General features: G+C 39.2%; 1 protein-coding gene across 5 annotated transcripts in view; it reads right to left on the bottom strand.

Moving 5' to 3' along the window:
- The window catches only part of RNF145 (ring finger protein 145), a 52,083-nt gene extending 30,645 nt beyond the window's left edge, over positions 1–21,438 (bottom strand). Inside the window, exons 1-3 of one of the 5 annotated variants that reach the window (XM_033180435.1) lie at positions 21,308–21,438; positions 15,094–15,305; positions 5,177–5,285 (exon numbers count right to left, since the gene is read on the bottom strand). In XM_033180435.1, coding sequence (XP_033036326.1) covers positions 5,177–5,285; positions 15,094–15,277 — 293 coding nt within the window. In that variant the 5' untranslated portion in view covers positions 15,278–15,305; positions 21,308–21,438. Of the gene's footprint in view, positions 1–5,176; positions 5,286–9,129; positions 9,149–15,093; positions 15,306–19,557; positions 19,919–20,901; positions 21,222–21,307 lie in introns of those variants that run through there. The other 4 variants (XM_033180433.1, XM_033180434.1, XM_033180436.1 and 1 more) reach the window with 4 other exon arrangements.
- Positions 21,439–23,514: the final 2,076 nt, after the last annotated feature.

Here is a 23,514-nt window from a genome sequence, read left to right as displayed (position 1 = left end):
TTTTTCCCCCTTAGTTCTGGATAGTCTCAATTTTCTACTGGGATTAGTACTAGAAAAATACCTTCGCTACATCCCTCAAAATGCAAGGCAGAGTTTAGTAATTTTTAAAAATTTAAACTGACATTTACCAAATTCTAATAAGTTCAATTAGAATATTAATATTAAATATTCATATGACATTGACTGAGCCAATGAATCTTCTGACATTTAATTCTTCCGAACTGCAAGCTATATCCATCTATAGACATATTCTAAACAAGTTTTTAGTCATTTCCAGATAATCAGTTTCATTATGTAAATACTCATGTGAGGGAAAACAGAAACCCAACTTTTCAAAAGTTTATGAAATTTGAAAATTTCAAGAAAATTAATATTTGCAAATGTCTTTTTCTATAAGCTAGTTTAAAAATTTTTTTTTCTTGTTTCCAATGAGGCTGGATATAGCCAGTTTTTTAAGTACCAAATTAATTGTTAAAATTATTATAAGTGCTGATTCTCCTGCCTAATAAACTATGCCTTGATATAACTAGTTGCAGTAAATGGAAGAATATATTTGCAAATCATAGATCTGATAAGGGACTTGTATATATTTGCAAATCATAGATCTGACAAGGGACTTGCATATATTTGCAAATCATAGATCTGATATGGGACTTGTATATATTTGTAAATCACAGATCTGATAAGGGACTTATATCTAGAATATATAAAGAACTCCCACAACTTAGTAAGAAAAAGACAACCCAATTAAATACTGAACAAAGGATGCGAATAAACATTTTTCCAATATTTACACATGGTCAATGAACACATGTAAAGATGTTCAACTTCATTAGTCCATCAGGGAAATGCAAATCTAAAGCACACTGAAATACCTCTTCACACTCACTGTAATGGCTCCACTAAAAAGGACAACAATGGGTGCTGGCAAGAATGTAGAGAAATTGGAAGCCTCATACACCGCTGGTAGAAATCTGAAACACTGCAGCCATTTTAACAGTTCGGCAGTTTCTCAAAAGGTTAAATATAGGCACCACATGATTCAGCGATTCCGCTCCGAGGTATTTGTACAAGGAAAATAAAAACATTTGTCTACACAAAAACCTGTACATGAATGGTCATAACATTATTCATAATAGCTAAAACATAGAAACAATCCAAGTGTCCATCAATGGATAACTGGATGTATAAACAAAATGTGGCATGTATCTGTACAACGGAATATGAACAGAAAAAGAAAATAAGTACCAACACATGATACAACATGGATGAACCTTGAAGACATGCTAAGTGAAATTCAGTGCATATAAAATATCCAGAATAGGTCAATAAAAAAAAGACAGACGATAGACTTGACAGTTGCCAAGGGCTGGGGGCAGGGAGGGTGGTGGGAAATAGAGAATGACTGCTAATGGGTATGACATTTCTTTCTGGGGTGATGAAAATCTAAAATCAATTTTGATGATGTTTTGCACAACTCTGTGAATGTACTACAAACCACTGAGCTGTATACATATGTATTCTCTGAAACAGGGTCTTGTTCTGTCACCAGGCTGGAGTGCAATGGCACAATCCCAGCTCACTGTAGCCTCAACCTCCCAGGCTCAATCGATCCTCCACCTCAGCCTCCCAAGTAGCTGGGGCTAAAAGTGCGTGCCACCACACCCAGCTAATTTTTTGTAGAGAAGGGGTTTCACCATGTTGTCCAAACTGGTCTCCAACTCTCGAGCTCAAACAATCCGCCTGCCTTGGCCTCCCAAAATGCTGGGATTACAGGTGTGAGCCACCATATAAGGCCCTTGAGCTATACACTTTAATCAGGTATGTGAATATCTCAATAAAGTTGTTATTAAAAAAAAAATACCTGGGGCCAGGCACAATGACTCATACCTATAATCTCAAATCTTTGGGAGGCTGAGGCAGGAGGATATGTCATGGCAGGAGTTCAAGACCAGCCTGGGCAACATAGCAAGAAACCTATCTCTACAAAAAATATTTTTTTAATTAGCTAGGCATGGTGGCATACACTTGTAGTCCCAGCTATTCAAGAGGCTGCAGTGGGAGAAGTGCTTGAGTTCAAGGCTACAGTGAACAATGACTGCACCACTTCACTATGACCTTGGTGACACAGTGAGAACCATCTCAAAAAAAAAAAAAAAGATACTTGCTTATGAAGCTCCACAGAAATCTGAACCATTATTTTTTCAAAACTAAAACCTTCAACCTCAATGTCTTACAAATGTTACATGTTCAAACCTTGGTATTTATTAACTGTGATATGTTATGAATAATTCAAGGATAGCACATCTTTGCTAGCCTTTTGTGAGATACTATCATACAGTATAAATTATACTAAGAGGAAAATAGTAAAATATGCCATATCTTGAAATTCATTCATTTAATACCAAAACAAACTCTCTAAGATGGCATTGTCTACAAAAGGGTTATCCAATCTTTCAGTTTCCCTGGGCCTAATTGGAAGAAGAACAACTGTCTTGGGCCACACATAAAACACATGATGATAGCTGATGAACAAAAAAAAAAAGGCAAAAAAAATCTCATAATGTTTTAAGAAAGTTCACAAATTTGTGTTGCGCTGCATTCAAAGCCATCCTGGGCCACATGCAGCCCAGGAGTTGGACAAGCTTAGTCTACAATTTCAAAGAAGTAACTTGCTGAAGTAACATATTTACTAGGTAAGGAAACATTTTGTATCAAGTCTGATTCTAAAATTTATTTTCCTTTCCACTAACCATGTTGCCTACGGAAGTGGAATGAACTAGATTGTGAAACATGGATTCAAGTTAAAGTCTGGGATTGTCCCTTTCTAGCTGGTTGCCTACCTCCTTTTTTTCATCTGTAAATCCCAAAGGAATATTTTTTAAAAAATCAAAATGAAATAAGAATAGGAAGTATTTTTGCCTACTATAAAATTTTATTAAAACTTAATAAAATCCCATTATTGAGGCTGGACACAATGGTTCATGCCTGTAAACCCAGCACTTTGGAAAGCCAAGGTGGGGAGATCACGAGGTCAGGAGTTCGAGACCAGCCTGGCCAACATGGTGAAACCCCATCGCTACTAAAAATACAAAAAATTAGCTGGGCGTGGTGGCACATGCCTGTAGTCCCAGCTACTCAAGAGGCTGAGGCAGGGGAACCACTTGAACCTGGGAGGCAGAGGTTGTAGTGAGCCCAGATAAAATAAAAATAAAAATAAATAAAATAAAATTCCATTATTTAAAATAAGCTTTAATTTCCTAGTAATGAAAATAAACTTGAAACATTAGAAACGGTCATTTTCATAAACTGAAACTAAAAACCTAAAAAAGCCACAAGGATGGTCAGGAAAAATCCTTTCTTTACCTCTGAAACTCCCACCTTGTAAAAAGATGGGAAAATGTCTCCATCCTCAGCCTGAGCTGAGACTCAGAGGTATCGGCGTAAGGTCACATGAACAGACTGTGTAAGGTGTGGGGGATGGTGGTACTAGGATGAGAAACACATCATGTCTGTGTCAGTATTGGTGCTTGGACTCCTAGTTTGGCTCTATGGAAAGGGATGCTTTAGGACAAGGTCTAAGTTGTTTTCATGAAGGAGTCTAAGACACAGTGACATACTTGTGTGACGCAAAATGGGGAATCTCACTGTCTCTATTCTTGAAGGGAACACAGCTTGATTTAAACACTGTGAGGATTGCAAGAAATGCAACACTACTCTGCCAGCTCTAGAGTTTGCAACTTTGACATCAGAGGACCTACCCTGGGCAGGATGGTGGCAGAAGTTCAAGAGTAAGACACCATCCTCCAGGCACCATTTTGAGCAGAGAAAATCAACCAGAAAGGAATAAAGGAGGAAAATGCAAGAAGAGTAAGCTTCCAGGAAACACCCTGGGACTTTGAGAAATAATTAGACAAAACATTAAAGAGAACTGGAGGTGCTGTTTCAACAAGAGGGACAAAAAACCCAGTGATTTTAGTTATTCTCATCCTTTCATATCCACAGAAGTGGTAAGAATTGAGCAATGTTTTAAAAACTGAAAGAAAGTACCAGAATATTAACACATCTATCTCTGGGTGGTATAATTTCAGACAATTATTAAACGCCTTAACATTTTCTGTATTTTCCAAAAATTGTCTAGAGTGAGCGCCATAATTTTATAATCAGAAAAAGTTAATGTTTTTAAAAACTCAACAATGTAATTCTAATTAATGTAAAAATGCTACTTCTAAGATTAAATTTCAACTACCCCAAAATCTGTTTCAGACTCTTATTATGGCTTGTACTCTTATTATATGCAAGGTGGCCACTCCTCTTAGAATTGGGAATATATTTTAATATGGTAAATATCTTTCTACCAAAAATTATAAAATCTAAGTTTCAAAAGAAATTATACCTCCAAAATATATTCCAACCCACTACTTTATAGTGTCACTTTTGGTCCACCTATATTTTAACATTCTGTTCCAAAGTAGGAAGCTCATATTCATTGGGAGACCCAAGTCTTAAAATTTAGATCTAGCAGACTTAGGTACACAGACAATATGGCTAAAGAGACAGAAGTTTAGCTATACAATCAACCTCACAAGATAATGTATATCAATCATTCAGTCCACATGGCTGCATCTTATGCTGATTCTTATACATCATAAATTGATTTCCTAAAGTAATGAAGTGTATAATTGTTAAAATGCTCCTACAGCCTACCTTTAGAAATTCTTTTATCAGGCAATACAGGAAAGTTAAAGGATATCCTCCCAAGTAGCTGGGATTACAGGCGACCGCCACCACGCCTGGCTAATTTTTGTATTTTTAGTAGAGATGAGGTTTCACCATGTTGGCCAGGCTGGTCCCGAATTCTTGACCTCAGGTGATCCACCCGCCTCCCAAAGTGCTGGGATTACAGGCATGAGCCACTGCGCCCAGCCAGTTCAAGGATATCTTTATAAACATAACCTTAAAGCTTGTTTCATGTTAAGCTTTTTTTTAAAAGCAGAAATAAAATGTCAGCAAACCAGCTGTTAATCCTGTTTAAGATCTAGAAAATGAGCATCAAACCAGTTTTGGACCTAGCAAAGCCTTAGCTTTACTTAATAGTGTTCATGAAAAGTATTTTATTGGTGAAAGAAAACTTTAAATTCAGTCATATATTTCAAAAATGGGGTCATATTCTTACCTGGAAATTTGATGTCCAGCATAGAGGAGCAGAGCAGTCAAAAAATATAGATAAAGCTGAACCAGATGCTGCCTGGGCAATGTTAGCAGCACCACACTTAAGATATAACCTGTAGCAGAAAGACAGATAAATAAAATACAATTTTAATTTAGCTTCCCAATTAATTACAATAAAAGAAAGAGCTTGAGATAAATAATTTTCCAAACAGGTTTCAGTACTTTCTGAGGTTTCTGATTATACTTACCAAAGTGTTTAGTATAGTGACACCACTATGGATTTTTTGTTGTTGAAAATATATTGTATTTTTCACTTCTTTTGTAGATTTCTCTACCTAATAATCAAATACATCACACAAATGTGTAACACAACTCCTTTCATCATCTACCTTTCCTTGATGTCAACTTACTTGTTTTATGCCAATTCTCTTTCTTTCTAGTCCCAGAGGAAAAACTGGGTGTCTTAATGTCTCTTTCCAAGGCTGCCCCTTCCATGTGATTCAAGACCTTATTTCTCCAACCCCTGAAAACCCTCTATCTCCTATACTTTCAGTCATTCCCCCTTACATCACTCCTTACCTTTGTTTCAAAAGAATATGCAGGGCTTTTACCCATCTTGAGAAAAAAAAATAAACTTCTTTTCATAGCGATTTTTTTCCTATGAACTATTTTTCTCATTTCACTGTCAAATGTTTGAAAAGATCTATATCCAATGCCTCTATTTTCTAATAAGCATCTATTTTTCCCTTTACCGTCTACAATCCCTTTACAAACCCCCTTAACTCCTTTGCTCTAAAGAAAGTTGGAAGTCAACAATTGCCTACTTGTCACATCTAAGATATCCTGCTTATTTTTGATCCCCAATATTCAGGCAACTACCATCAAAACGTTGTTACTCTTTGGCTCTGTGATATGGATTTCCTCTTACCCTCTAACTTCTCTCCTTCATTTATTTTCACTCTTTCCAATAAACACTGGAAATCTGGTTCCTAAACAACTGTTTTCCTCTATATACAAAGTACCTAGTGCAAACAACATATTGTAACTTAAAATATCAGCATCTCTTCTAGAAATGTTATCAATAAAGTTACTGACAACTTACTATATATGCAAACATATCCTCATTTCTTAGTCTAAGTAGACATCCCATCTCATGACACCTGAGATATATTCCACTTAAATGTTCTCATATTCAATAAGCACAAACTGTGTTCCCCATCTCCTCCCTCAACAAAATAACTCAAAGTGACTCAAAATCTGAGTTATCTTTTCTTTCTTATCATCAAGTCCTGCTGAGCCTTCCTTGATAAATTCCTCTCATGTGTTACCCTTCCATTACAATCTCTATGTCCCATATCCTAATCTGTTATGCAATGCACAGTATACTACCATCCTTCTTTCAGTCTCTATTTTCACATACCCTATACTTCAAGCTTGTCCAACCCACAGCCCATGGGCTGCATGTGGCCCAGGATGGCTTTGAATGTAGCCCAATACAAATTCATAAACTTTCTCAAAATATTATGAGATTTTTTTTGTTGTTGTTGCAATTTTAAGCTCATCAGCTATCATTAGTGTTAGCATATTTTACATGTGGCCCAAGACAATTCTTTTTCTAATGTGGTCTGGGAAGCCAAAAGATTGGACACCCCTGATACACTTAATTACCAGGGTAATAATCCTAACACCACATCACTTTTACTTGACAATTCTCCTGCTCTAAAAGTTATGAACCTGACATTCTAGGTCTTACACAATCTGGACCCAGTCTACTTTTCTATAACCATCTTTCACTTAATTTACGAATCTTTATTAAGGCACAGGTACTCCTACTTATCCACTATTGCCTCTCTCATGCTGAATCAATCATGCCAAAAGCTAAGGAAACATGAGCATGCTTGGGACTAAAGAGGGAGAACTGAGGATTTCCTACACGTACTAACTGTAAGGACAATCCATCAAAAGCCAGAGATAATTATTTCTTAAAATAATTTCTCCAATTTTGTTAACCCCTATCTCAAATGACTTTAGAGGTATTTTAAAGGATATGTAGTATAGTTACTAAGCATTTCCACTGATTGTAGCTGAAGGATTTTCTAACGTCTATTATATGAAACTTCTTAAACTCTCTTTTAACAAAACTGTCATTTTCCTTTCCAGAATGGTCTTGTCTTTTCTTTCTCCTATGTATCTCATATAAAATCAGTTGCCAAATCTTCTAGATCAAACATATTCATTTCATCCATTCCTTCAATTATCCAGTCATTCAATCAACATTATTATGTGTAAAGTATATGACCCACTTGCATTCCTAGACATGGAAGATCCAAAATTAATGTGAATAATAATCTAGTGAAAAGATAAGAATGGAAAAAAGTAATTATTAGACAAAATGATGCTATAATAAATGAACATTAGAAGAGCTATGGTTAAGTGATTAAGCTTGAATTAGATCTCAAAAGGTGAGTGGTTCTTTACCAGGCTAAGAACAAAGGGAAACATTCTAGGAAAAGAGAACAGCAAGCACAAAAACCATAAAAGCATAATTTTCAGAGGACAGTAAATTCTGTAGGTTAGACTAGCATTTGATATTAACAGAAAGATTGGCAGACGATGCTGAAAGAACTGAGAGCTAAAGCCTCAATATAAAGCCTAAATACAATAATCAAGAGTTTAGACATAGCTAATAGTTCTCAAATTCTTCAATACCTATTTAGGTGAGGTAAGAGAACAGAAACTAAAACAACAAAAGCACCATTGTTCACCTATACCCCATTTTCATATTCCAGTGGAAAAATAAGTCTGTGATAAAATATTTGTGTAAGAAAATTTTGAGAGATGATGAATACTAACTATAAAGAGCAGTATGAATGAACCATCTAAATTACAATGTATATATAATCTAACAATTTAAAAAACACAAGCCAGAAATACTATTGACACAAATACTGATCACAACTCATTCTACAGCATTAACCAAACAATCCATAACAAACTAAGTTGATAATGACAGCGCTGTTAAGTTTTTAAATTATACACAGTAATTTGTAATTAAAAAGCAAGACTAATAGCATTTAAAAATGATGACCTCTATAGACCGGGTATAGTGGTGCACACCTATAATCCCAGCTACTCGGGAGGCTGGGGTGGGAGGATCACTTGAGCCCAGGAATTCAAGGTTACAGTGAGGTATGACTGCACCACTGCACACCAGTCTGGGTGACAGAGCATGACCCTGTCTCTATAAAAAATAAGGGTTGGATGTGTTGGCTCACATCTGTAATCCTAGCACTTTGGGAGGCCAAAGCTGGAGGATCACTTGAGCTTAGGAGTTCGAGACCAGCCTGGGTTAACACGGCAAACCCCTGTTTCTACAAAAAATACAAAAAATTAGCCAGGTGCAGTGGCACACACCTATGGTCCCACCTACTCAGGAGGCTGAGGTGGGAGGATCACATGAGCCCAAAAGGTTGATGCTACAGTGAGCCGAGATGGCACCACTGCACTCCAATCTGGGTGACAGTGAGGCCCTATTTCTAAATAAATAAATAAATAAAAGAAATGATGACCTATGGGAACAGACTGTGAGAACAGAATAAAAAATAAATAAAGATGATGATCTGCTTAAAACAACACTGATGAATCTAATAATTTCTGCTATTTAAACATTATGGTAGTTGTAGGGTAAACACACCTGATAGCAATAACTTAAGCATACACTGAGACTGACCCTGTAGGGAAAATGCACCTAAATGTGTGGGCCAAGCTAGCGAATCCATGAGTGGCCAATCCAGAGATTCCTTCCTTGTCTATGAGGAACTTCCGAGCCTCTGGTCCATCCTGTGGAACACTGGCCATATAGGGTATTGGGCTCTGAGTTTTGGGTTGAATGAAGGTTGTCAGGTGGAGGCTGTTAGGGAAAAGGTGCTAAGTGAAAATGCTATATACACTACATGCCTTTTTCAAGAGGTTGCAGTTCTTCTGTTCAGCCCACTGCCACTGGATTCTCTTCCCTATGTGTAAGCCTGCAAAAAAAAAAAAACCCATGTCTGTTTTGCTGGCTCTAGGTGTCTTCTTCAGTCTCTTTAACCTGGTGTCATCCCAGTGGAGTCCACAGGGGTTCAGCACAACAGCAGGACTGGAGGGAAGATGAGAGCCTGGATTATAACAGTGGCTTTGAGTATGGAGCTGCCAGTCAGCTATGAGATACATATCTAAATAGGTCTTAGTGGTTATCTACGGGTGAGTGGCTGAGAACAAGGAAGTGAAGATCTGATGTTTCTAGCTTGGGTAAAATCAAGAAGATAGCTTTGCTATTACAACAGGAAACACAGGAGGATGAAGACATCTGAGGTGGGAAAAAAGTGATGAGTTCAGTGACTGACAAGCTGAAATGTCCATAGGCTATTTAGGTGGAAATGTCTAATAAGTAATTCAAAATTCATTCATTCAGGGCTGGGCACAGTGGCTAATATCTGTAATCCTAGCACTCTGGGAGGCTGAGGCAGGAGGATCACTTTAGAACAGGAGTTGGAGACCAGTCTGGGTAATGAGACCTTGGTATATGCCTGTAGTACCAGCTACTCCAGCAGCTAAGGGTTACTTGAGCCCAGGAGTCTGAGACTGCAGTGAGCCATGATCACACCACTGCACTCCAACCTGGGCAAGAGTGAGACCCTGTCACGTACATACATACATACATATACATAAAATTCATTCATTATTGGGCACCAGGTAGGTGCTGTGAATACTGAGATAATAAACAACCCCCTTCTTACCTTAAAGGAGCTCACAATCTATTAACAGTTGGGAAAACAGATAAGCATATGGACCCTCAGAATGCAGCATAGTAATTGCTATGGTAGACATGTGAACTGGTTCCATGGAATCAGAGAGGAAGAACATCAACTCCAGACTACAGCGGTCAAAAAGTAGTGAAGTGGAGACAGAGATTTGCAGCCCAAACTACGTAAGGTCACCCAAACAACAAAAGATTAAAATTAAACACAAATTGTGGGCAATATCAACACTTAAGAAGTCTAAAGAAAACAAATCAAAAGAATCAGAAGCAATGGTCAGAAAGTTACGAGAAGAATCAGGAAAAAAACAAAAACAACAACAACACTTTCAAGAAAGAGGAAGTGGTAAACAGATCCGTAAACAAAGTCTGTAGAATGAGGACATAAACGAGGCTTGAATTTTACATTTTAAGTCACTAATGATTTTAGTGATGGTAGATCCAATAGGATTTTCACATCCATTTCTTCCTTTCTAATTTCTGCCTTGCCAGTTCTGGCTCTCATTACCTCTTACTTAAAATCCTAACTGATCTTCTTACCTCCAGTTTCTCCCCTCCCCAATCCATCATCCTATAACACGCAGCCTAATCAATCTTAAAATGCAGCTCACCTGCTCTAAAATCCCCACTGACCCACCCCGACCTATAGAATTAAGCACAATATCTACGATATGTATTCAGGACTCTTCACAAAAGTCCTATTCTACCTTACCAATATTACTTCTATTCCTCTTTTCATATCCTACACTCCAAAAAACAGTGGACAGTCACTTCTCTTTCAGCAGAACCCACCCTGGAAAGCTTCTAAGTTTGAAGACACAATTACATTCCATTAAATACAAACTTTATTGCTCCCTACCTTAATTTTTAAGCTCCTTAATTACAAACAATTAGAAGATATAGGGGGAAAAACTCCCACTTACAATAGCAATAAAAAAGATAAAATACCTAGAAACAATAAATGCTAAGACATATATGAAAAATCTTTAAAACACTCCAGAAGTACTCAAAAGAAATCTTAAACATAGTAAGGCTTTCTGTGTTCTTGCATAGAAAAGACTTAGAATCCTTAAGCTATCTCTTCACCCTAACGTAAAAATTTAATAATAATGCAGCCAGGTGCAGTGCCACACAGCTGTGGTCACAGCTACTCAGGAGGCTGTGGCAAGAGGATCACTTGAGCCCAGGAGTTCCAGGCCAGCCTGGGCAACACAGCAAGAGCCCATCCTCCCCACCTGCCCCCCAAATTAGTAATAATGCAATCTCAATAAAAAAAAATCAAATGGGTTGCTTTGTTTTTGGAATGAGACCTAGACAATTTTGAGACTAGACAATTGACATAGAAAACTAACCGTGAAAAAAAAGCTCAGAGGAGGAACTGAAGGGACTAACCCGAACAGACAGTAAAATACAATCTAAACCCTCAACAAATAAGACAGCATGTTAATGGTTCACAAACAGACAGACTAAAGGAAGTTCAAAAATGAAACAAAATATATAGGAGAATTCAGTATATAATAAGAAAAAAATGGACTAAACAAATAGGTGAAGACTACTGTGTGGTTATCTAGAAAAAATAAAATTATACTTATAACACACTGTTCATACAGATAAATGAAGCAAAGATTTAAGTGTAAAAATAAAACCACAAAAACAGTAAGATAAAACACAACAGAACTTGTTAAAAAACTCAATAATAAAGAAGGCTTTTCTAACTGACTCAAAACACTAAAGTTTAAGGAAAACATGATACATTCAGTCACAAAAAAACCTTCTAAATGTCAAAAAAAAAAAGCAAAATCACTGAGTTGAAACTGGAAAAACTATTTTCAACTTATCACAAAGGATTAATTTCCCTAATGTATACCAAATTCCCACAAATTGGTAAAAAAAAAAAAGAATCTCACAGAAAAGTGGGCAGGGGATATACACTGACAATTCTCAGAAGAGAAAATACAGGCTTTTCTTAAATATATGTATGTTCAATTCATTTATAATAGAAATGCAAACTAAAACCACATTAAGTTAAAAAAATCAATTTTTCTACCTATTGGAGTAGCCAAAATACGTGTGGTAACAGGCTGTTTTGATAAGAATATAGGATTGTAGGAACTCTCAACCACTGTTTTTAGAGGTACAAAACAGTAAAACCCTATGGAAAGTACTATCTGTCAACACTACAAATACATATGTTAACCCTTGAACAACATAGGTTGGAACCATGAGGGTTCACTTAAATGTAGATTTTTTTCAATCAAACTCTTATGGAAAGTACAGTATTTGCAACATGCAAAACTCACATATACAGAGGGCCAAGCTTCTGCATACATAGTTTTACTGGGTCAATCGAGGGACCTGAGTATGCGCAGATTTTGGTATACGTGGGCATCCTGGAATCAATCTCCAGCATATACCGAGGGACCACTGTACTCTTTAACCCAGCAACTTCACTTCTAGTAACTTAGCCCCAGGTTATATTTGTACTTGTTGAAATTATAGTTAAACAAAGTTATTTAGCACAACACTGTACAAAATAGCAGAAGGCAGGCTATCTAAAATGTCCACCAATGGAATAATTAGTTCAATAAATTATGGTATATCCACATGAGGATACTATGCCAATGTAAAACGCAACTGGGAAGAGGAGAAATGAGGCCTCAACATTTACTCAGAGTCTTTAAGATCCGACAGACTGTCATAAGAAAAGAGCACAAGACTCTATTTCATAAATATCTAAAAGCAGTAGTTATGGCTCCACATACATCACAAACAAACAAAAACCACGATTCAAAACCAAGTATACCATGCTAACATCTGTATAAAAAGGGACGAAATATATATTTTTTATATTTACTTATATATACATAAAAATATCTCTAGAATTATACAGAAGAAAATAAAAGCTACGCGGTGTTCAGAGAAATCAATGAATGAGTAACAGAGATGGAAGGGAGATACTTTTCATTAAATACTTTTTATGCTTTTTGATTTCTGAATATAAATACATTATCTATTTTATTAAGGTGAAATTTGATTTGTATTTGAGGGTGAAATTCTGTAAACAGCAACATTACATAAACACTATGTAATATTTTGACAAAGGTAACTCCAACCAAAAAATTGTTTAAGCTGAAAATATCTGTTCATGCAACCACTGAGCTTACTCTACTTTGGCATGGAGTCAGTGTATTTAAGATGGCTCAACTGAGTTTCCAAAATTATATACCAGATTATGAACTTCAACTGTACTAGAACATATTCAATTTCTAAAATTAATATTTCTGGTTATCAGACAGCTGTTTTTATAATAAATATTTCAACCTATTCAGAAATAATATATAAGCACATTTTTAAAACCACGGTACGTATGACTTTGCTGATTAAGCTAAAAATCTAAGCCAAGTACCCAATTGTTCTACAACTGACCGGAATTACTTTTCATAAGTTGGCTAACACTCAAAGCCTTTCATAAAAGGCTGAGAATTATAGTGTTTTGCAACATAAAGGAAATTTCTCATTTCAGAGACTTTCCCAAGGTAGTGCCATCCACAAAAGATGAGTTTACTGAACAGAAATGTTTTGTTTCTAGTGCACCATCTTTTCTACTACATCATACGTCTTTCCACAACAGCTTAACTCTCAAGGATGTAAGGGCAACATTCTCAGGGCTAAGTTTTAGAACCCAGAAAGTCCTTTTACAGATAAAAATAAATCTCAGAGCCGGGCGCGGTGTCTCACGCCTGTAATCCCAGTGACGAGGCGGGTGGATCACGAGGTCAGGAGATCAAGACCATCCTGGCTAACACGGTGAAACCCCCCCGTCTCTAGTAAAAATACAAAAAATTAGCCAGGCGTGGTGGCGCGCGCCTGTAGTCCCAGCTACTTGGGAGGCTGAGGCAGGAGAATGGCGTGAACCCGGGAGCTGGAGCTTGCAGTGAGCCGAAATCGTGCCACTGCACTCCAGCCTAGGCAACACAGCAAGACTCCGTCTCAAAAATAAATAAACAAAAAAATAATAAATCTCAGAGAGACAGGACAACTCTTCATGACTTTATAAAAGATATACGTTGTGGGCCGGGTGCGGTGGCTCAAGCCTGTAATACCAGCACTTTGGGAGGCCAAGACGGGCGGATCACGAGGTCAGGAGATCGAGACCATCCTGGCTAACCCGGTGAAACCCCGTCTCTACTAAAAAAAATACAAAAAGCTAGCCGGACGAGGTGGCGGGCGCCTGTAGTCCCAGCTACTCGGGAGGCTGAGGCAGGAGAATGGCGTAAACCTGGGAGGCGGAGCGTGCAGTGAGCTGAGATCCGGCCACTGCACTCCAGCCCGGGCGACAGAGCGAGACTCCGTCTCAAAAAAAAAAAAAAAAAAAAAGATATACGTTGTGATGGGCAACTGTGATGGGCAACTCTCATAATAAAATATTAGCAAAACTACTATAGTACCATTCAAACCATGTCTGGAACTCCGCAATCACAACATTAATAAACTACATTGCTATACACATTACAAATAAACCAAAACTTAACCTAAAAAGGAAGGATCATGACTTTTATTCTAGATAAATTTTATGTTTCATGCTTGTATTTCTTGACTTTAATTTCTTTAATCTCTCATAATTATTTTTACCACTAACCCCATAGCATATCAATGATAGTTCCATTTTTCTGAAAGCGGATTCAAGCCAAAAAAAAAAAAAAATTACAGTTCCAGAAGGATTTTTTATGGAACAAAATATTATAGTATCATTTCCCATATTTCATTTAACTGAACACTGAATTACTACCAAACTCCAAAACAAGGACAAATTAGAAGGGTCCAAATGTCTCTAAAAGTATTTCTCATTGTTTATATTTCATCATATTCAAATCAAAAATGTTTTCTTCTGCCTTCCAGTTTTATCCAGTAAAATAAATCCAATACTGCCTACTTAAGTAGCCTTAATAATTCATGTGCAATGATAAGACAAAACTATCAACAAGATTCATAAACACTCATCAATAACTACATCACTATCATCTTAATGAAAATGTACTTCATTTTACCCAAATTCAAAAATATACTAAGACATAAATCAGAATGCTCACTATAAGATCAGAAAACGTGATGTAGACACTCACCTACATAATGCATATTAAGAGCCAAATACTTATACTGGAAAAGAGGGTTATTACTAAGGCTACTTCTTTGGATCTGCTGGAAAAAGGAGCTGACATCCCATCTGTACAGGACATCCAACAGCATGATGCTTGGCACCCTCAGGGCCACATTTAACACTGCCTCCAGTTTCTCCTTTGCAGCCATGTTTTCTTTTTTTCTTCTTGGAGAAGACCTAAAATTCAGAAGACACAACATATAAAAATAAAAAGTCAACACAAATAGCTGTTAGATATCCTTTTACGAATCTAACAGGTTGTCACATACTGTACAAAACTATGTGAGAATGCATAATACTACTACTCAGCCACATCTACTATTTTTAGATATTCATGAAATAACCTCTGTATTTTGTTTTCACATTGACCCATTCAGTTCTGCCCAATCTTATAATTCTGATTAAATGTACTGGCCTCAAAACCAATTTTTTAAAAGGCCACTAACTCCAAAGTCTAGGAATAAAACACTCTGTAAGACTACTGTAACTTGTATACAATTAACTTGAAAAATTCACTCACTCCAATAAAATTGCGATTTATGTAGCTCGTAAAAGGGTGAATTTTGAATATTTCCTCTATGAAAAAGCCTAAGAAACTAAAAAAAAAACTTGATAACTGCACGTTTAGTTTGCAGCATCTTGTACTCTATGCTTTTCCTTATTCACCTGCAATCAAAATTGAAGTGATAAATTTACAATCCAGAGAACTCATGATGTAGATACAGGTAGAGGAAACATTATTTACAGTGTCATTTCCTTGAATCTTTAAAGTTAAATATGGTCTAAAATTCCCATCATCTGCCTTTAAAGTGTTCATCAAAATCTTCCCTTGATATATGGATAACCAGGCACATGGAAGAAGGCAGGCATTGAGTCTGCAGTCCCTGTCTCTGCATACACCTTGATAAGTAGTGAGAGGGGGAAAAAAAAAGGAGGAAATGAAAGGCAGTTATCAGGACAATTTAATATTTAAAGGGACAATTCAATGCCACACTGCTTATTATGGTAGAGCTTCAAATTAATCCAAAAAAATACAATAGGGCAGACAAGGCGGGGCACAGTGGCTCACGCCTGTAATCCGAGCACTTTGAGAAGCCGAAGCAGGCGGATCACGAGGTCAGGAGTTCGAGACCAGCCTGGTCAATATGGTGAAACTCTGTCTCTACTAAAAATACAAAAATTAGCCAGGGATGGTGGCGCACACCTGTAGTCCCAGCTACTCAGGAGGCTGGGGCAGAAGAGTTGCTTGAACTCGCGATGCGGAGGTTGCAGTGAGCAGAGATCATGATACTGCACTTCAGCCTAGGCGACTAAGCTAGACTCCATCTCAAAAAAAGAAAAAAACAGGGCAAACAAAAGTGGGTAAAGAACAATTTAAAGAGTAAAGATAATTCGGGATTGTTGGCTTTGACAATATCCTTTTAAGAATTATGCTGAGAAAGCTAAACACATTTGCAGCTTTGGCAGTAATTTCAGACATTACAGGACAAATGAAAACATTTATTTCTGCAGAAAATTATAGTGATAGATTGCTATGCTATGGTTAAATATTTGTCAGTATTTCCATCTTACCCTCCAATTTTCATAGTTTCCTAGTTCAGATAGTTAAAAAGCTAAAGGCAACCTAACTTGGCACACTATTAATGAAAGCTTTTCAATAATCATATGTCAACCATTCCCATAGCACAAATATTTTATATATATAGCTACCAATAATAGAGACTTAACATTTTTATAGATAAGTACTGCAATTCTGATTATTTCACATGAACAAGATCATTTTCATAATTTTCCTACATAAGAAAAAATATTATTGTGAAAATCAAAACTAAATATCATGTCCTAAGGGGGAAAAATGCACTGAAAAATAAAATCTCTAATCTTTAACATTTATTGCAAACCACACCACTGAGGAATCTAAATTTCTCAAAGTCCATGATATTATTATTTTTTAATCCCAGGAAAAAATACACCAAAATATTCACAGAAATTGTTGGTAAAGAGTTTAATGCATTTTAATGGGTATAAGCCATCTAGATAACTTCAGGAATCACATTGGAAATACTTACTCTAGTGAGCAAACTGATAACCCAATACTCTCTTGGGAATTTATTTCAAAGTAACATGAATAGATTTTCTCACAAACCACCAGCCACCATGTGAAAATCACCACGTACTGAGATGACAGTATTACTGACAGTCTTTATACTGCAATCGAAAAGTAACTATTTTTCTATATTCTGGAATCCAATATAAATCATTACCTCTGTTTTTATAAGTAACAAGGGGGGAGGAGCTATTGCTGATTTAACACTCGTAGCCCATATTTATTTCATTTGATTTGGAACCTTTCTCTTTTTTCAATGCTTTGCTATTTTAAAATGTGCCCATTTTCACCATTTATTGTGGCTCCTAAACAGGTAAGAAGAAAATTTAAACTAAACAAATAACTAATCCTGCTTTAGAAATCAAGGTCTGCTAGGGAAAAAAACCTCTCTAATCCGTACAGAGGATCATCTCTATTACAAAAGTCCATTAGCAGAATGGTACATGTTCCCTCTTTATTTCCACCCACCACTCCTGCCTAACAAATATAGTAAGAAACAGAAAACAGGACATATTTCTATTTCCATAAAGAGAAAATACTAGGTTCTGAAAGCTGTCAATAAAGAACAATATCCAAGATCCCCAACTCTACCACATAGTCAACTCGAGACTGAAATGTTTTTAACAAGGACTTTGGATAGAATTAAGTATGTCCATTTAATAATGAATCTATTGCTTACTAAATGTTTCATTTATTTCTATACGTGAATGTTATTTTAGCAAGTCAGTGGCAAGCTGGTCATGTATAAGGGCACTGAAGAAACAAATTTAATACATGGAAAATCAAAAGAAAAAAATTCCAAAACCTTATCACTTTGAACCTTTGTAAAGTAAAAGTGTGCATGATAGTTACCATCACAAATAGGTACTTTACACACTTTAGCACCACACACTAAACCAACATCAAAATAAAACTGTAAAATATTCGTCTTCTTTGCAAGTACTTGCAATTACTCATATCAATGTATCATACAAACACGAAGTAAAATGGAGCCTTCTCTCCTGATCTGGAGAATACCTTTATAATGTTACCTAATTTATCCTGTTCCAGATTTACTGTCAGACAGGACTAATCAGCACATTCTAAAGTACAGGGGAGCTCAATATTTTCTTAAAAACAAAATAATACCAAATAATCCTAGAAAATAAGCAGGAGAGTTGAAAACAGAAAAAACCGAAAGGTTTAATTAACACACCCAAAGCCAAATATATAAACTTCCTATACTGTTTTATCTTCCATGCAAGATTTTAAAATTTCCTCCTTGAACTTTGAAAGGAAAGTAATACTCCAACATGGTGTCTCCGCAGGTAACATAAACTAAATGTGACTCAAACTTAAAGATGTTTTACACAGTAAAACCGCCAAAACCAAAAAAAAAAGGCATTTCTTTCCAAAAACCACAAGAGAGGTTCAACAAATGCTAACCAAAAAGGGAACCTCAACGAGTTCATTAAATGACTTTCTCAGGCTTCGAAGCAGCAATCGGTACTTATGAAAACAGTAATGTCTTGTAGAAGTATAATGTTGTACGGTTTACCATTCAAATCTGTGGGTTAGAAAACACAGGGGGCTTCACTCCACACTTTCTTGAAAATATGGGATTTTAGTTTTGAATACGAAGACAACATACAAATCCTCCTGAATAAGAAAAATGTAGGTTTTTAAAGTCACAGCTAATCTCTGAAGAACTGTGTCAAATAAGAGAAATGAAAAACTCATTTTTCATTTCTCTTATTTGACACAGTTCTTCAAAAAAAAAAACAAACAAAAAAACAAAAAAACTCACACCTCCGAAACTCTTTTTTTAAAAAGACAAAAAACAAGAATGACACGTGACCCAACTTAAAACTATTCAGTACAATACTTCTACACCTTCCCCCAAAACAGAAAAACAAAAATCATCATTCAGCATTATCTCCTTTCTTTCTCCCAACCAGTTAAAAAAAAAAATTCTACCATCAACTAAAACTGATCTTAACAAAAGCAAATTTTCGGGCTGTCCATCTGTTAGGATGGTAGGCCTCATTGAAAACGTTAAGAGCACAGAGCTAGAGCCTAAAATTCTAAGTAAAAGCCCAGAACTGAGATACCAGGAAACAGAACGCATTTCTTACATAAGCAATGGCACATGTTTTAAATATAGCTGGTCCTCCCCACTCCCACTCGTTGCTAGCTAACTTTGTATGTACCTGATCTCCACATGAACTACTAGCAATTCTGTGGTTTCTAATCATCTCCAAAACCGCAAAGACAGGGAGTCCATTCTGAATACAAAGGCCATCTTTCAACTTAAGGAACAGAGAGAGGAAATAAAACTGCTACCTCTGCCATCGGGCGCTCAGCCTGGGTCACGGCTGCAGCACCGACAGCTCATTCTTTTGGTCATCATTCAAGATTCAGTAAAACTGCACACTCCGTATTTTAAAAAATAAAAAGACACACAGCCCTCTCCTTCCCTTTCAAACTAGTTTCCTGTTTACTGCAGACTGCGACGCAAAGCCATCCATTAATCTTGGATGCCTACTCACTGCACAGGCCCCTTCCTCTCTCCCCGCACCTCCTCCCACCACGCCTGCTGATCTCAGACGCGTTTGAACTACAGTAACCCCAACCCAGCTCGCGGCAAGCAGGCAGCGCAGCAGCAGCAGCGGCACCAACCGGGCCGCCGCCGCGGGGCTAAGAGATTACGTTCAGCAAAAACTCTGCCAGGAAAGAGGCTCGGGAGCTCCCCTCCTATCTCGCCAAGGGTGCTGACTGTGTCGCGCCACGCCACGTACCAAAAGGCTCGCGAAGAAAAACGCGGGCGAAGTTCAGCATCCCCGAACAGAAAGCGAACTCATTCCAGAAGGGGGGTTAACGGGTCTGAGGGTCCTTGGGTAGGGAAAGCAGAACTGGAGGGAGAGGACAGAAGGGATGGCAGCGAGAGAGGAAAGCACGGGGACAAAAAAGAAGGGATGAGCAGCCCTCTTACTATAAAAAGGGACTGATGGACGGGATGCAGAGCAATGGGTCCCCCCTCGAAGAATGGACTGGCAGGCTCTTCCGCATCCCCAAACAACCTCGCACCACCTGAAAGCGGGGAGCTTGAGTTTGGGGCTGCGTAGATCAAAGAAGGGTAAGACGAAGAGAAAGAGGGAGGGGAAGCTGGAAGCAAAGTGAACAAAGAGGCAAAAGAGACAAAGTTGGAAATGGAAACGAGAAAGGGAGCTGGAAAGGGGCCGCTCTGGAAGGGTCTTGAAAAAGGCCTAGAAATGGGATGCTGGGGAAGCAAAGGGGTAGAGCCCCGAGGAAGGGCATCTCAGGAATGTAAGGGACCTCTCCAGGCCTGGAAAGAGAAAGGGATGGGAGGGCGGGGAGGCGGCGGCCGAGGCCCAGGAGCTGAGCAGAGGGGGCTTCGCGCGGGGCCCGGGAGGGGAGAGCAGGGTCGGAGGGAGGCGAGGATGGCGGAAGAGGCTGGAGGATGGGAGGGAAAGGTGCTACAGGTGAAGAAGGGATGTGGACTCCTCCGAGGCTAGGGAGAAGAGGGAGGTGAAGCGAGATAAAAAGAAAGGAGCGAACAGGAAGAAGAGGAAGGAGCCTGCGACGCGATGGGGGAGGGGAGGGAGGCCGTGGGAAGCGGCCAGGGGGCGCGGGGATGGGAAGGGGCCGGGCGGGCGGCGTGGTCACCTCAGGCTGCGGACTCCCTCCCTGGGAAGCGGTGCTGCCGGCGAGCGGGCTCCGCAACTCCCCGGCTCTCTCGCCCGCCCTCCCGTTCTCCTCGGGCGGCGGCAGCGGGGGCCGGGACGGTGCGGCTCACAGCGGCGGCTCTTCTGCGCCGGGCCTCGGATGCTGCTTCTGGGGAGGCGGAGGCAGCGGCAGCGGCAGCGGCCCGGCTCGTACGGTCACCATCGTCCGCGGCAGCAGGCGCTCGCCGGCCGAGCCCCTCAGCAGCCGGCGGCGGCGGCCATGGTCTCCTGCGTTCGCTCCTCCCGCCCCCGGCGCTCTGCGGCGGCCGCGGCCCGGCTTCCGCACTCTGCGCCTGCGCGCGGCCCCGCCAGCGCGGCGCGCCCCTCCCCCGCCCGCGCTCACTCACAATCGCGCCCGCAGAGTGCTTTCCGCACCGCCTCCGGTGCGTGGGCGGGAGACATAAGTCTTGCCAAATCGATACAGCCCGGCTCCGGCGGCTATGGAGAGGCGTACCGCGGCGACACCTGTACACGCACTGTGACACGCGCCATTCTGACACACGTGCTCTCTCACTCCCAAACACCACGGGCCGCACGCGCTCACACCCACACTCACCTGCAGGGACCACGTGGGAGAATTTGAAGGCCTGATCCCGATGCGAAAATTCGTTTTAACCCCGTCACTGACTGGACTGACTAGACTGTCAACTCCTTGGCGTCTGGTATGGCTCAGCGGTGCTCAGCACCGAGTGCAGGCGCTCAAACCCCTGTGGAGTCAGTGAGTGGATGAATGAATGTATTGGAACTGTTCACTGAGTATCTGTAACAATTTTGATCCCATGGTTTGATACAAAGAATTTTATTGCAGTATGAAACCCGGTCTTGGCCTAGGTTCAAAACAGGTTAATGTATATTTTCCCCTCCCCAAAGTAGAGGAATTCCACTTTTTCTGTCTCTGTGCCAGTCTCTATCACAGATGCACAATCCTACCCTAATTTAAATGCCAACACCTTTTAGGGCAGGAACTGCTCCCCACAGTACATAGCCTGAAGCATATTGTGGGTTTACACAACGACAGTCTTCTGGGCTTAACAAAACTTATACCCCTGGGCTTGACAAGACTTCTCATTCCCCGTTTGTCTGCCACTGCCTCACCACGACCTTCTGCAACCCCCGCTTCTATCTCCCCTGTCTTCTACCACCACCAAAACCCCTCCACTGTTTTTCGCTTTCTCTTTTCGTTAGTTCCTGGGGAGCCAGTTGCTATGAGAACCTAGCCTGGACTTAGATGTTGAAAGAGCCAGTGGAAGATACACACCCAGTGATGGGTAAGATGTTGCAACTATACAGGGTCATGCTGAAATTGTGAAGCCTCAACTTCTTCATGTGCAAGAGAAATTAATGTACTGTAATCTCAATGTCTGTGTTGAGGACCCTCCTTGAAAATTCAAGTCTCTGGCCTCTGCTCTTTGAATGGTAAACCCCCAATTCTGAACACTCTTGTATCTTGCTAAAATTGTGAAAGCTAGCTTTGTATTTAGAAAATGCAACCCCTGGAGGTATCAGTCAACCAAACTCAGAGTAACTTGCTTTCCATTAGTTTGAAAGCTCTGTAGGAATCAAGTGTTTAAAATGTGTGGGAATTGCGTACATAACTCACTATAACTACCTTTCATCCAGGTGCCTCAGACTACTTCACCATAGTCATTAAGCCTGTCACATACCAGGGAGGCAGTTCATGAGTCTCTTTATCTAGCCTAGTAAGTAAAAAAAGTACAGAGGCCACATGAATAATGACTGGAATCGGAAATGGACCAAGATAGCAAGACCTTATCCCTTGGTCCCATCCCTGTTTTAAAAACTTTGCATCTGACTGAGTCAAGAAAACCTAAGGCCAGAAACAGATTACAAAGAAGTCAAAATGAACGTAACACTAAATTCTAACTTGATTTGTTATTCTTGTATAAATGGCAGAATCCTGAAAATGTGATTCTTACAAGAAGTATGGTTGCTAGATTTGGTTTTTTTTTTTTTTCTTTTTTTTCTTTTTTTTTTTTTGAGATGGGAGTTTCACTCTTGTTGCCCAGGCTGGAAAGCAGTGGTGTGATCTTGGCTTATCACAACCTCCGCCTCCCGGGTTCAAGCAGTTCTCCTGCCTCAGCCTCCCGAGTAGCTGGGATTGCAGCCATGCGCCACCACACCGGGCTAATTTTGTATTTTTAGTAGAGATGGGGTTTCTCCATGTTGGTCAGGCTGGTCTCTAATTGGATTTGTGTTTTAAATGGAGGAGAGGCCTACTTCAGCTCTTACGTTTCCTTTTTTTAAAGTGGGGGAAATGGCTTCAAAGCCCTGTAACCCTCACTATGAGTATTCTGGACTTGTAAAAGCAAGAAAAAGTCACATGTCTTTTTACCTTTTAACTTAATAGCAGCTGCCTGTAAATGCAGAAGTTCAAAACAAGTAAAGAAAATTACTCTGGTAATGAAAGGGTTACTGCTATTATTGTGCTGCTAATCCAGTTATGGGAAAGCTTCACATTGCCAGAAGCAGGTAATCAAACAAAACTAAAAAGAAACGCAAAAGAAAAAAGAAGTGGGGGTGGGCCGGGTGAAGA

This window comes from Trachypithecus francoisi, unplaced genomic scaffold (assembly GCF_009764315.1).
Source record: "Trachypithecus francoisi isolate TF-2019V2 unplaced genomic scaffold, Tfra_2.0 Lachesis_group2, whole genome shotgun sequence".
NCBI classification, from domain to species: domain Eukaryota; kingdom Metazoa; phylum Chordata; class Mammalia; order Primates; family Cercopithecidae; genus Trachypithecus; species Trachypithecus francoisi.
Note: the sequence above shows the minus strand (reverse complement) of the source record. Positions and strands in the feature narration are given on the sequence as shown.